The following is a 14,531-nucleotide window of genomic DNA, read 5'->3' on the forward strand; positions in this document are numbered from 1 at the left end:
AGGATGGGGCGGAGGCTGAGGATGGGGCTGAGGCTGAGCATGGGGCTGGGGCTGGGGCTGGGGCTGGGGCTGAGGATGGAGCTGGGGATGGAGCTGAGGATGGCGCTGGGCCCTGGCTGACATCAAGGGGCAAACACACTGAAGGCGAGGGGGTCCTGAGGGTTGGTGCTACAGGTGGGAGTCCCAGGCTGAGAGGGGGCTTCTGGGCTGCCCCATTCCTGGACAAGGCTCGGTGGCCACCGGTTGCCCCCAGCTCCCCTGAGCCAAGGGCCTGGGACCCCCTCCGGCCTCTAGTACTGCAACCCCCTTGTTTGTCTGTTGCATCAGGCCCTAAACTGAGGGAAGGGTGGTCGTCTCTGCAGTCATTAGTCCCGGGCTTGCCTGGGTCTGGGGACAAGAGTGAACGTCCCCACAGTGGCCCTTCCAGCGCCTGCCCCACAGACTCTGGGGTCTGGCTGAAGCTCGCGGTGAGTAGGACCTCCTTGGTGACCCAGGGCCAGTTCTCCTCTGGCGCTAGGACCCTCTGCACCCCCTTGGTCTCCTCAGACCTGATCCTGGAGACCTCCGCCGGTGGCCGAGTCTGCTCCACACGGATCCGGGGCAGCTGGGAGCCTGTGCAGAGGTGGTCCAGCGAGTCCAGGGCAGCCGAAGCCACCACCACAGCGTCCCATACACTCACCGCGGTGCCCAGACGGAGGGGGCGCGGCTTTGAGGGGCGGTAGGTTCTGACTCCATCCATCTGTAGCCGACAGCCAGCCGGGCCTCTCCCTGATGAGCCCAGGGGCCCCATAGCTGGGTGCCAGAGGCTGGTGTCCCGTTGCCTGGCACGGTCGCGGGCCTGATGAGCTGGCCCCTGGGCACCCACGCTGCCTTCCTGTACCTTCACGTCCATTGAGCTGCGGAGACTCCGAGGGGCGAAGTGGATCAGGAGGGGGGTGGCCACAGACCCCACCTTGCTTCTCCCAAAGAGGGCAGTGCTTGGCCTGGGAGGCCCGCTTCCGTGGCCTCGGGGGGCTCCTGGGGAGACTTTACCTTGCTGCTGTTCCACCTGACCCGGGGTCTCTAGGGAAGGCCTGGCTGTGGCCGCCAGCCCTCTGGGTGGCTCTGGGTTCCCGGCGGCAGCAGGAGCTCCCTGGCAGCGTCCTGGAGGGCCTGGCTCTCCCTGCCCCTGGCTCTGCTTCTCTCTGCCACCGCTGACCTGGGGCTTGGGGTGCTGGCCCAGCTCAGCCCCTCCTGCCTGATCAGGCTGGCTCCCCGGGGCTGTGGACACTGGTCTTGCCACTTCCTGGTCCTGCCCAAAGCCAAACCAGTGCAAAGCCAGTGCTGTGGCTGCCACCACAGCCACTGCCAGCAAGACCAGCACAGCACCATCCCAGTCATCGTCCCCATCCCCAGCCCAGCCCCAGCCCCAGAGGGGGCTGTCAGGCTCCATGCTGCCTGGAGAGAGGTGCTGGGTGCAGCCAGGGCAGTCAAGGCTGACCAGCTGCAGAGCCAGCACACAGACCTGGGCTACATGCCCCGCCCCAGGGCTGACCAGTTAAGGTGGACCTTGGCAAGTGTGGGATCTGTGCCTGCACCAGGCTCGGGTGTTGTCAGGAGGGCCTCTTTGGAGACAAAGCACCTGGGAGCAGGAGAAGAGCTCAGGCCTCTCCAGGGGCCCTGGTCAGAAGCTATGCCCACACCGCGGGGCCCGCCCACCTGCTTCTGCCTGACCAACCCTTACATCCCCAAACCAATCCCACACCTCCTCTGATCTGGGCCCAGCCTCCAGGGCTCTTGCAGGGAGGCCTACCCACGAGAGATGTTATCTCTTGCTTTAGCAATTGATGCAGCCCTGATGAAATTACCAGAAACCGGAGAGGCTGATTCCACTGCTCCCACTGCTGGCTGGTGTGGGAGGGGAGGGGACAGTACAGCAGGTGGGCCCCAACATAATGCTGCTCAGGGGTAAAGTGGGGGCTCCCGTCAGGCTCGGTGGGCCAAGGCTGAGGTTCCCACACCCCCTCCAGCAGCCTCTAGACTAAGCCCACCACAGATGGGAAAGGCTTTTCAGGTGAAGGGGGGAAAAAATGAATTTTAAAAAAATCCAGAAGTTATATTTTCCTCTTTGTGGCCAGGTTTGTTCCAACCCACCTAGACCTTCTAGGGTCTCTTGGTCCCTTTCACCTTCCGGCCTGTCTTGACTGCCCCAAAAGGTGCTCTGGCAGGGCCCCGTGGAACCTAGAGCCCAGCCTGCCCTACTGCAGTTGCCTGTCAACCAGCACTGTGACCCTCCAGAGTGCCAGCCTGCCCAGGCTGTCACAGCTGACCTCTGGGAATCCTCAGCTCAGTCCCCAGACTTCCCTAGAGACCACCCTCTACCCCCCATTCTTGGCCAGGCTCAGGCCTCATGGGATGCTTCTGTCCTTAGGTTGTCCCTTGTTTCTTAGGCTGGAGTCCTGTCTCTTCTGTGTGCTTCTCACCTAAGCCCATCTCAGGACTGAGCCTTGGGACAGGTGGCCGGCAGGGCCTGACATGATAACCCAGAGCCCGGCTCAAGACAAGGGCCAGGCCCTGAGATGATGTTTTCCCTCTGGGATGCAGCAGACCTGGGGACTACTCCCTGGCTTGGCAGCAAGGAGAGAGCCTAGCAGTGTCCCTGGCACCCAGCCTGGGCTCCACTGAGCCTCAAGTATCTCACCTGGTCTAGTTCCCTCAGCTCCCCCAGGACTATTAAATGACATGATGGAAAGGGGCGGAGGAGCCCCTGTGCCTTAAGGTGGACCTCAAGCTGAAGAGTTCTGTCTAGACTGCCCCATTCTCCATTCCACCCCAAGCTCTGACTCTTAGTTAAGTTTGGGGCCCAAAGACCTCCCTAGGGTGGAGGCAAAAGTTCCACCTGCACCACCAGTCCACTCCAGCCAGCTTCTGAAGACCCTGTCACCCTCAGCCTGAGCCCCAAGCTGCTATCAGAGGACAAGAGAAGTAGCCAAAAAGTGATGCCTACGGGGCCTCGACAGGGAGGACCGGCCCAGGAAATCATCCCACCCCACACTGCAAGACCACAGTGAGCACTGCAGAGCACGGGTGAGCAGGGACACGCGCGGTCCTCCTCCTGGAGAGGGGCACCTCCTATTGTCCAAACCCCAACATTCTGATGCTCAGGGGTAAAGTGGGGGCTCCCATCAGGCTCAGTGGGCCAAGGCTGAGGTTCCCACACCCCTCCAGCAGCCTCTAGACTAAGCCCACCACGGATGGGAAAGGCTTTTCAGGTGAAGGGGGGGAAATGTTGCCCTGTTTGGAGAGGTTGCCTATCAGCCAGGTGGCCAAAGACATGTGACTTCCCCAAAGTGTGTAGTTGTACCCTCTTAACTCCCCAGAGAGTTGCAATGTGGGACTGCTGGGAAGGTCAGAGCTCCAAACCTAGGAACAAATAGCTGCTCTGATCTTGGTGTTTTAGGAGTCTCCATACTGTTCTCCATGATGGTTGTACTAATTTACATTTGTACCAACAGCACAAGCGTGCCCTGTTCTTGAGGCCAGCAGGTGGTATGGTGGTTACGGCTCTGGACTCCCACATGGCCAACAGCAATTCAAGTGCCAGACCCGGTGGCTTGCATTCTCACTCCCCCAGCCCCCCTGACCAGTCTCTCTCTCTGGTGAGCACATGTGCCCTATAGCAAATTTAAAAATATAATAATAAATAAATAAAATAAAAAGATTTCTTAAGATAAAAAAAAGTGTCTTCATAAGAAGAAGTATTGTATAAATGGGAATGATGATGCAAAGCAAAGGTTACCATATTATTATCTTATTTATGTTTAAAAGTGTGTATTTGTATATGTATATATTTATTTATGTTTAAAAGTGTGTATTTTTATATGTATATATTTACATATTTTATAGATGCCTAAAATACATCTAGAATGATTTTAAGGCTTGGGAAATTTTTTTTTTTTTTTTTTTTTTTTGAGAGGTTTTTGCTATAGGGCACGTGTGCTCGCGAGACAGACAGAGACAGAGAGACAGAAAGCGAGAAATCACCCCCCAGGGGGGATGGCCATGCTGCAATCCCTTCTCCTCCATTCTCCTCTCGGGATCTTGGGCACGCACGCACGTGTGCCGGGCATGAGTTTTTAAGCCACTGGATCTGGGACACGAACTGCAGTTGACTACAGGGGAGTCCAGCGACAGAGCCATTATGCTAACTGCTGGTCCTGGGAAATATTTTTTTAAAGAATTATTTTATTTAACTTTATTTATCCATTTTTTAATTTCAGTTTGACCAGAGAGAAAGAGAGAGAGAGAGAAAGTAAGAAAGCAAGCTAACAGGTTGAGGACTCAAACTGTAGTCAGCCATGTGGGAAACCAGCATCTTTAAACGCCACACTATCTGCCAGCCCAAGGCTTGGGAAATATTAACCCAAGGGCTGGCCCCATGACCTCCCAGTTAAGAGAGCTGGATCCCCCGAAACCAGCAGATGGCATAATGGTTACATCACTGGACTCCCACATGGTTGACTGTGGTTTGAGTCCTGGACCCAGCAGCTTAAAACTCATGCTGGGCTTGTGCACATGCGTGCCCAGAATCCCAAGGGGAGAATGGAAGAGAAGGGATTGTGACATGGGCATCCCCCCAGGGGGTGATTTCTTGCTTTCTGTCTCTGTCTCTCTGTCTTCACAGCGAGTGCACGTGCCCTAAAGCAAAAATCTCACTATAAAAAAAAAAAAAGAGAGAGAGAGAATGAGAGAGCTGGATCCCTCATGGCTGACTGCATAGCGTGAATCCTGGACCAGTGGCTTGAGAAACACTCTAGGTGCACGTCCACATGTATGCTCCAAATCCCAACAGGATGGAGAAATGCAGGAGACATGGCCTTGCCCTGTGAAGATACTTTCTTCCTCTCTCTGGCAAGCACATATGCCTTCTGGGAAAGCAGAGCTAAAATATTCTTTCTTTTTTTTTTTTTGGAGAGGTTTTTGCTACAGGGTGCGTGCGCTCACCAGACAGAGAGAGACAGAGAGACAGAAAGCGAGAAAGAATCTGGTATGGGCACATACATGCCCCAAATCTCAACTGGAAGGAGGGCTGCCCTCAGAGCGCCTCTTGTCTGCAGGCAGGTGCAGACCTGGGTAAATAGCTTCGAAACTGCTGTGTGGTGGTGAACCTCGCAGGGCAAATGGGATAAGGCAGCCCACCTGGCTGGAAGCCTAATAGATCACCCTTATCTTTGAGCTGAGACCATAAAGGATGATGCCTTCAGGGTAAAAGTAATTAAAAAAAAATTTTTTTTTGAGAGGTTTTTCGCTATAGGGCGCGTGCGCTCGCCAGACAGACAGAGAGAGACAGAGAGATAGAAAACGAGAAATCACCCCCCAGAGGGGATGATCACACCACAATCCCTTCTCCTCCACTCCCCTCTCAGGATCTTGGCGAGCCACACCCACGCGCCCAGTGTGAGTTTAAGCCACCGGGTCCAGGACTCAAACCACAGTCAACTACATGGGAGTCCAGCGACATAGCCATTACGTCAACTGCTGGTCCCATAAGAGTAAATTTTTTTTTTGAGAGGTTTTTCGCTATAGGGCGCGTGCGCTCGCCAGACAGACAGAGAGAGACAGAGAGATAGAAAACGAGAAATCACCCCCCAGAGGGGATGATCACACCACAATCCCTTCTCCTCCATTCTCCTCAGGATCTTGGGCACGCACGCACACACGCCCGCTGTGAGTTTTAAGCCACCAGGTCCGGGACGCAAACTGCTGTCGACTACATGGGAGTCCAGTGACATAGCCATTACGCTAACTGCTGGTTCCCCTGTAAGAGTAAATTTTTAAAAATCATTCCCCACGGGGAACCAGCAGTTAGCGTAATGGCTATGTCACTGGACTCCCATGTAGTCGACAGCAGTTTGCGTCCCGGACCTGGTGGCTTAAAACTCACAGCGGGCGTGTGTGCGTGCGTGCCCAAGATCCTGAGGAGAATGGAGGAGAAGGGATTGCGGCGTGACCATCCCCCCTGGGGGGTGATTTCTCGCTTTCTGTCTCTATGTCTCTCTCTGTCTGGCGAGCGCACGTGCCCTATGGCAAAAATCTCTCTCTCTAAAAAAAAAAAAAAAAATCATTCCCCACATGGATTTGAGACCTGGAATCATGTTAGTTGATTTAGGAAACTTCTGTCCTTGAACTTAAATTAAAAAGTCCAAAGTAGTCCTGACACCTAATTAAAATTATCTCATGGGCCAACCCCATAGCTTAGTAATTGGGGGAGCTGGATCCCACACGGCCATCTGTGGTTCAAACCAGCCCCGGAGACTTGAGAAAGAATGTGGTATGGGCGCATACATGCCCCAAATCTCGACAGGATGGAGAAATGGAGAAGAGATTGCAGCATGACAATGCCCCATTAAAGGGTGCTTTCTCCTCTCACTCTTTGTCCCTGTTTCGTGAGCACACATGTCCTCTGGCAATTAAAAAAATCCTCTCAGGCCAGCCAATGGCCTGGTAGTTAAGGCAGCAGGACCCCATGTGGCCAACTACGTGGTTCAAATCCCAGACCCAGTGACTTTAACACATACTAGGCGCACATGTGTGCATGCCCAGATCCCAAATAGATGAAGAGACAGAGGAGAAAGGGTTGCAGCATGACCACGCCCTATGGGAGATGCTCTCCTGTGCTCTCTCTCTCTCTCACAAGAGCATATGCCCTCTGGTAGATTTGTTTTTAAAAATCCTCTCTTGGTACCAGCAGGTGGCGTGGTGGTTAAGGCACTGGACACTCCCACATGGTCAACCATAGTTCAAGGACCTGGTGGCTTGCTTTCTCACTTGCTTTCTCACTTTCCCTCTCTCTCTTTCTCTCTCTGTGTGTGTCTCTCTCTGATCAAGTTAAAATAAATAAATGAATAAATAACATTAAATTAATAATTTTTAAAAATCCTATCTTGGGACCAGCAGGTAGTATGGTAGTTAAGGCTATGGACTCTCACATGACAGACCACAGTTCAAGTCTCAGACCTGGTGGCTTGAAAATCATGCTGGGTGGGGCCAGCAGTGAGTGTAATGGCTATGTCACTGGACTCCCATGTAGTTGACTGCGGTTCGAGTCCCGGACCCGGTGGCTTAAACTCACGCTGGGCACATGTGTGTGCATGTATGCCCAAGATCCCGAGAGGAGAATGGAGGAGAAGGGATTGTGGCGTGGCCATCCCTCCTGGGAGGGGGGGGGGAATTTCTCACTGTCTCTCTGTCTCTCTCTGTCTTTCTGGCGAGTGCACGTGTCCTATAGCAAAAATCTCTCCAGAAAAAGAAAAAAAAATCATGCTGGGCATGTGTATGTGCAGATTCAAGATCCCAGGAGAATGGAGGAGAAGGGATTGCACCCTTGGGGAGTGACTTCTCACTTTCCCTCTTACTGTCTCTAGTGAGCAAACACACCCCTGTGGCAAAACCTAGGAGGAATAAAACTTTCGTATCATTATTTTACTGAGTTGCATTAGACAGCTTCAAGCAGTTGTTTCTAGGGGGTGTCATTCGTGTGATTTACATACCCCGGGCGGCTGTAGCACCTAGAGGACTAGGCTCTTTCTGTTCTGTCTACATACACTCTGAGGCAAAGTTTCTCTGGAGGATCAGTTGTAACTATTTTACATTTGCAGGTCATACAGTCTCTGTGGCATCTGAGCTCTGCCATCACGGCAAGGCAGCCTCAGGAGACGGTGAAACCTGGCCCAGCCTGGCGACCAGCCAGCAGACTGCACTGCCTTGCTGGAAGTCACACAGCCAACCGTGGCCAGACCCCTCAGTCCAGCTGAAAACACACTGGGCATGTGCATGGGTCCCCACGGCCCTGACCAGCTGTGGGGCTAGGGGAAGGGCTCATAGCACGCAGGACTGCCATGGGTGATTCTCGCGTGCACACTCTCCTATGCGCACCGTGTTAATAAATCAACTTTAGCAAAAGAAAAAAGTAAAGAAATGTATGTGGCTGTATTCTAGTAAAACTGCAGAACAGAAGGTGGGGTGGAGTGAGCGAGCTGTGCTCTAAGTGGCCCTTTCGTTTCCATGACCTAGGCTCTGCACGGCTGGTCTGCCTGCCAAACGCCTCCACTTGGATGGGCAGCACCCTCGCTCTCCCACCTGTTCTGTGTGGTCAGTTGTGTTCAGCTCCATTCTCACTTTCTTCTGTTCATTTCTCTGAATTTGAGACCAAAAAGTTAAAATCACATTTTGCAGATTTCCTTGTGGCTAGAGTTCTAGGGTGATGTTGGGTTAAGTGTATCTGTGTGGAGAATCCAGGTCCCTGGGCTAGGAAATCAGTTACCCAAGTCTCTCTCTCTCTCTTTTTGGCACAAGCACTCACCAGAGAGAGACACATAGGGAGAGGAGAAACCACGCTCCATGGGGATGGTCTCACTGGAATCCTTTCCCCTTCATCTCTTCCTCCTTTTGGATTTTGGACATGCACACACACACACACACACACACACACACACACACATGCCCTGTGTGCTTCTTAAGCTACCAGGTCTGGGATTCAAACTGCACAGATGGCCACAACGGATCCAGTAGTCTTAACCATCAGGCTGTTGGCTGGCCCGCCCAAATCTCTTCTAAAACTCAACAGCCTCAAGGCCAGCAGGCGGCATGGTGGTTAAGAGTGCTGGATTCCTACATGGCTGATCACAGTTGGAGTCCTATACCTACCTGGTGGCTTGCTTTCTCATTTTCCCTCTCTCACTCTGTCCCTTTCTGGTCAAATGAAAATAAATAAGTTAAATAAAATAATTTTTAAAAAGACTCAAGGGACCAGCAGTTGGCATAATGGCTATATTGCTTGATTCCTATGTAGTCTACCGCGGTTCGCGTCCTGGACCCGGTGGCTTAAACTCACACCAGGCACATGTGCGTGTGTGCCCAAGATCCCGAGAGGAGAATGGAGGAGAAGGGATTGCAGCATGGCCATCCCTTCTGGGAGATGATTTCTCTCTTTCTGTTTCTCTGTCTCTGTCTTTCTGGAGAGCGCACGTGCCCTATAGGAAAAATAAACCTCTCAAAAAAAAAAAAAAGAAAAAAAAAAACAACTCAATAGACCCAAAGCCACCTTTGGCTCTTTGACTCTTTCACCGCCAGCCCATTCAACAATTTTGTAATGATCCCTTTCATAAATTTATTTCTGTCTTAAGTACTTAAGAGTGACTTCTGTTTTCTCACTGAACCTTGTCTGATAGACCCACAGGCCTGTATTGTTCAGTCTTCACCTCCATAAATTCCTGTCTAAAACTGTATGTTAGCTCCAATTAGAAGCTTAAAAACACACCAGCACTGTGAAAGGAAGAGGAAGTAACATGAAAAGTGTTAACTGGGCTTGCTCAGTGGCACAGGGACAGTGCACTGCTCGGGCAGCACTGGATCCATGTGGGAGCTCATGGACTCGGTCCCCCAACCCCTGTGAATACTGGGGGCTCAGGTCACAGCATTAGACCCTGTTGAGAGTACTTGTGTGTGTCTCTCTCTGTCTCTCACTCTCTTGAAAGAAATACATTTTTTAAAAGTTGTGTTTTTAAAAAATTAGTAAAATGAGGGACCAGCAGATAGCATAATGGCTATATCACTGGACTCCCATATGGTCGACTGAGGTTTGAGTCCCAGACTCGGTGGCTTAAAATTCATGCCGGGGCATGTGTATGTATGCCTGAGACCCTGGGAGGAGAGATGATTGCAGCCTGGCCTTCCCTCTGGGGGTGATTTCTTGCTTTCTGTCCCTCCAGCGAGCACATGCATGCTATAGCAAAAATCTCTCTGGAAAAAAAAGAGGTTATCTAGTGAAGTAAGTAAAAACTCTGAGGTGTTCAAGAGCAGAAAATGTGGGAAGGTGCTATTACACGTGGGGCTCACATAGAACACGCGAAAAAGAACCAAGACGCCACTGGCCCAGCCACTCTGGCACAAGAAGCTAACCATTGCTTGTGGGGTTTTTGTTTATTTGCTATAGGGTGCGTACACTTGTCAGAGAGAATAAGAAAACATCCCCAAGGGGAATGACCATGCCACAATTCCTTCTCTAGTCTCCTTTTAGGGTTTTGGGCACACACGCACTGGCTTGTTTTTTTTCAAGCTGCAGGTCTAGGATTTGAACCATGCATTCGGCTTTGAGATCCAGCTGCCTAACCACCGACTGACCCATCATGTGTGTTTTTGTTTTTGTTTGTTTTTAGTTTTTTCCCATAGGGTGCATGTATTTGCTAGAGAGACACGTATACAGGCAGAGAAGAAAGGTGAGAAATCACTTTCTAGGGATGATGGCCATGCCACAATCCCTTCTCCTCCATTCTCCTCTCAGGATTTTGGGCAAACATGCCCGGCATGATTTTCAAGCCACCAGGTCTTTCATGTTTTAATGTCTAAATCTCTTTTCATTATTTTCCTATTTCAGAATTTTCCTTATTACACTCTCCATTTGAACTTTTTAACTTTTATTATTTTTAAATTTTTCCATAGGGCTGGTGCACTCATCAGAGAGAGATACAGAGAGAGAGAGAAAGTGAGAAAGCAAGCCACCAGGTCCAAGATTTGAACCATGGCTGGCCACGTGGGTGTTCAGATCCTTAACCACCGTGTCACCTAGTGGCCCCTTCGTTTGAACTGTAAATTTATGTTTTCTACTTTTTTCAAACCAGAATCTAACTAGAACTAATTTTTAAAATTAATTTAAGAAGAATTAACATATTTACCAGGACTTACTATCTTATTAAGACCTTGTTTTATATATATCCTTTATTTTTTAAATTTGAATACATTCCTACATAACTCAGCTTTTGATAATTTGGGGAATAAATTTTCTTTTTCTTTTTTTTTTTAGAGGTTTTTGCCTTAGAGGTGTGTGCTCACCAGACACAGACAGACAGACGCGGTGAGAGGGAAAGTGAGAAATCACTCCCCAGGGAGGATGGCCATGCCACAGTCCTTTCTTCTCCACTCTCCCCGTGGACCTTGGGCACACACACACACACACACACACACACACACAGAGGCACCTGGCGTGATTTTTAAGCCACCAGGTCCAAGACCTAAACAGTAGTCGGCTATGCAGGGGTCCAGCAACACAACTGCTATGCTGTAGTTTTGGCCCCAGAGAATGAATTTTCTTTGAAAGTGTAAGAGGTAGTTCTTAATATACAGAAAAAAAAAAAAAAAAAAGGAATGATCTCATATCGAGCAATTATATCTTATCAATTTCCCTTGTTAATCACAGTATTTATTTACTAGTGTATCTTTAGTTTTTTAGGTATACAGCCATATCAGCCAAAGGGGACATTTTATCTCTTATTTTTCAATATTTATACACTATTTTTCTTTTCTTATTGTACTTGCAAAAATCTTGAGGGCAGGGGACCAGCGGTTAGCGTAATGGCTATGTCGCTGGACTCCTGTGTAGTCGACCAAGGTTTATGTCCCAGACCCGGTGGCTTAAAAGTCACGCCGGGTAGGGCGTGGTGGTGCCCGCCCTATGGCAAAAGTCACGCCAGGTGCATGTGCGTGCGTGCCCAAGATCCCAAGAGGAGAATGGAGGAGGGATTACCGTGTGGCCATCCCCCCTGGGGGGTGATTTCTCGCTTTCTGTCTCTCTCTGTCTGCCTGGAGAGCGCACGTGCCCTATAGCAAAAACATCTAAAAAAAATTTTTTTTTTAAATAGCTATTATGGGGGACCAGCAGATGGCGTAATGGTTACATCGCTGGACTCCCACGTAGTCGACCACAGTTTGAGTCCCAGACCTGGTGGTTTAAAACACACCGGGTGCATGTGCATGTGTGCCAAAATCCCAAGAAAAGAATGGAGGAGAAGGTATTGAGGCATGGCCATCCCCACTGGGGCATGACTTCTCTCTTTCTGTCTCTGTGTCTCATTTTCTCTCTCTGGCAAGGACACATACCCTATAGAAAAAACTCTCTCTTTAAAAAACAAAACCTATTATGGGATCAGCAGGTGGTATGGTGGTTAAAAGAACTGGATTCCCACATGACTGACTGCGGTTCGAGTCCTGGACCTGGTGGCTTGCTTTCTCACTTTTCCTCTCTCTCTCTGGTCAAATTTAAAATAATAATAAATAAACTTAAATAAAATAATTCTTTAAAAAGTAGCTATTACAGGGGCCAGAAGGTGGCAGGGTCATTAAAGTGTTGGACTTTCACATGCCCAACTATGGTTCAAGTCTCAGACCTGGAGACTTGAAAATCATGCCAACACATGTACTTGCATGCCCAAAATCACAGAAGGGAGGAGAAAGGATTATGATGTGGTCATCACCCCCCCCAGGGAGAGGATCATTTTTCCTCTCACTGTTTCTGTCTGGCGAGCACACGTACCCTATGACCAAAAAAAAAAAAAAAAAAAAGTACAATGATATATTTTTCTTTTCTTTTTTTCTTTCTCGGTTTTTTTTAGAAAGATTTTTGCTATAGGGCACGTGCACTCGCCAGAAAGACAGAAAGCAAGAAATCACCTCCTGGGGGAATGGCCACACCACATTCCCATCCCCTCTTGGGATTTTGGGCATGCACCCACATGCACTCAGTGTTGAGTTTTAAGCCGCTGCTGTGGGAGTACAGTGACATATTCATTACTCCATCTGCTGGTCCCTCTTTTTTTATTTTTTAAATAAGCCAGAAGGTACATGCACTCACCAGACACAGAGAGGGAGAAGAATGTACCACCTAGTGGGGAATGGTCACACTGCAGCTCCTTCTTCATTCTCCATCAGGCTGGGATTTGGGATGCATGCACACACATCCAACATGTTTTTTCAACTTGCTAGGGTCAGGATTTGAACTGCAGTCAGCCATTTGGGATCTGACTCTCTTAATCACTATGTCACCAGTCAGCCTAGTTATTATATTGATATTTATGTGTTTTTTCTACTGTTTTGTGTTAGTTCCTGTTTCTTTTGCTTGTTCTTTTTTTCATTTAATAAAATAAATACTACATTTTGGGGCTGGCAGGTAGCATGGTGGTTACGGGTGCTAGATTCCCATATGGCTGACTGTGGTTCAAGGTCCCGGACCTGGCAGTTTGCTTTTTTTCTCTCTCTCTCTGTCCCTCTCTGGTCAAGTTAAAATAATAAGTGGATAAATAAACAAACAAATAAATAAAGTTAAATAAAATAATTATTTATAAATAAATAAATAAATAAATACTAAGTTTTGAGGCCAGCAGGTGGAGTGGTAATGAAGGCACTAGACTCCCGCATGGCCAACTATGGTTTGAGTCCCAGACCTAGTAGCTTGAAAAATCACAACAGGGGGACCAGCAGTTAGCGTAATGACTATGTTGTTGAACTCCCATGTAGTCGACCGAGGTTCAAGTCCTGGACCTGGTGGCTTAAACTCATGCCGGGCGCGTGTGCGTGCATGCCCAAGATCCTGAGAGGAGAATGGAGGAGAAGGAATTGCGGCGTGGCCATCCCCCCTGGGGGGTGACTTCTCACTTTTTACCTCTCTGTCTCTCTGGCAAGCACACGTGCCCTGTAGCAAAAACCTGTCCAAAAAAAAGAAAAAAGAAATCACACCAGGTGCATGTGCATGTGTGACCAAATCCCAAAAGGAAAAGAGAGAAGGGATTACGACATGGCCATTGCCGCTATGGGGGTGATTGCTGATGTTCCCTCTGTCTCTCTGGCGAGCCCATGCACCCTATAGCAAAATCCTAAATAAATAAATAAATAGTAAGTTTCTTTACATTTTTCTTTATTAATAATGAAGTCTCTTTTTTTCTTTAAATTTTGCTATAAGGCATGTGTACTCGCTGGAGAAACAGAGACAGAGAAAGAGAAAATGAGAAATCACCTCCTGGGAATGATGGCCACATCACAATTCTTTCTCCTCTATTCTCATCTCAGGATTTTGGGCACACACACACATGCACCAAGTGTGCTTCCTAAACCACCAGGTCCAGGAGTCAACTTTCAGAGTCAGTCATGTGGGTTCCAGCTACCTTAACCACCATGCCACCTGACTGGCCCAATAATGAAGTCATTCTAAAGCTATAAATTTTCCTCTGAACACAGCTCTAACTGTATCCTATAGGAGTTAGGTTTGAAGGGAATCTATCTTTGCAGCGTTTTATATAACACTGTTTGTACCTTGGGACTAGAATTTATTTTCTTTTCCTTTTTATTTTATTTATTTATTTTAGGTTTTTCCCATAAAAGGTGTGTACTTGCCTGAGAGACAGAGAATAGAGAGTAGGAAAGTGAGAAACCACAGCCAGAGGAAACGGCCACACCACAATCCCTTCTCCTATATTTTTCTCCTGATTTTGGGCATGCACATACACGCATCCAACATAATTCTCAAGCCACCAGGTGTCCCGACCCGGGGGGACAGCCGAACAGGTTTCCTGAGTGAAGGAGTGAGAGCCGGGACAAGCGGCGTAGTGTTACAGCACGGAGACGACAGTGTCGTCCGTTTATTGTGGGTAGCACGGTACAGCACAGAGATGACGCAGTGTCGCGTCGTCTACTGTGAGCAGCACGGAGACAACGCGGTGTCACAA

The 14,531-nt window shown here is 49.2% G+C and overlaps 1 protein-coding gene across 1 annotated transcript in view; it reads right to left on the reverse strand.

Moving 5' to 3' along the window:
* Nucleotides 1-14,531, reverse strand: part of KLHDC7B (kelch domain containing 7B) — a 21,753-nt gene that overhangs the window by 3,180 nt on the left and 4,042 nt on the right. The window contains exons 2-3 of the mRNA XM_006157603.2: nucleotides 440-1,450; nucleotides 11-116 (exon numbers count right to left, since the gene is read on the reverse strand). Coding sequence (XP_006157665.2) covers nucleotides 11-116; nucleotides 440-1,450 — 1,117 coding nt within the window. The remainder of the gene's footprint in view (nucleotides 1-10; nucleotides 117-439; nucleotides 1,451-14,531) is intronic.

Source organism: Tupaia chinensis, unplaced genomic scaffold (genome assembly GCF_000334495.1).
Source record: "Tupaia chinensis unplaced genomic scaffold, TupChi_1.0 Scaffold000548_1, whole genome shotgun sequence".
Classification (NCBI taxonomy): Eukaryota; Metazoa; Chordata; class Mammalia; order Scandentia; family Tupaiidae; genus Tupaia; species Tupaia belangeri.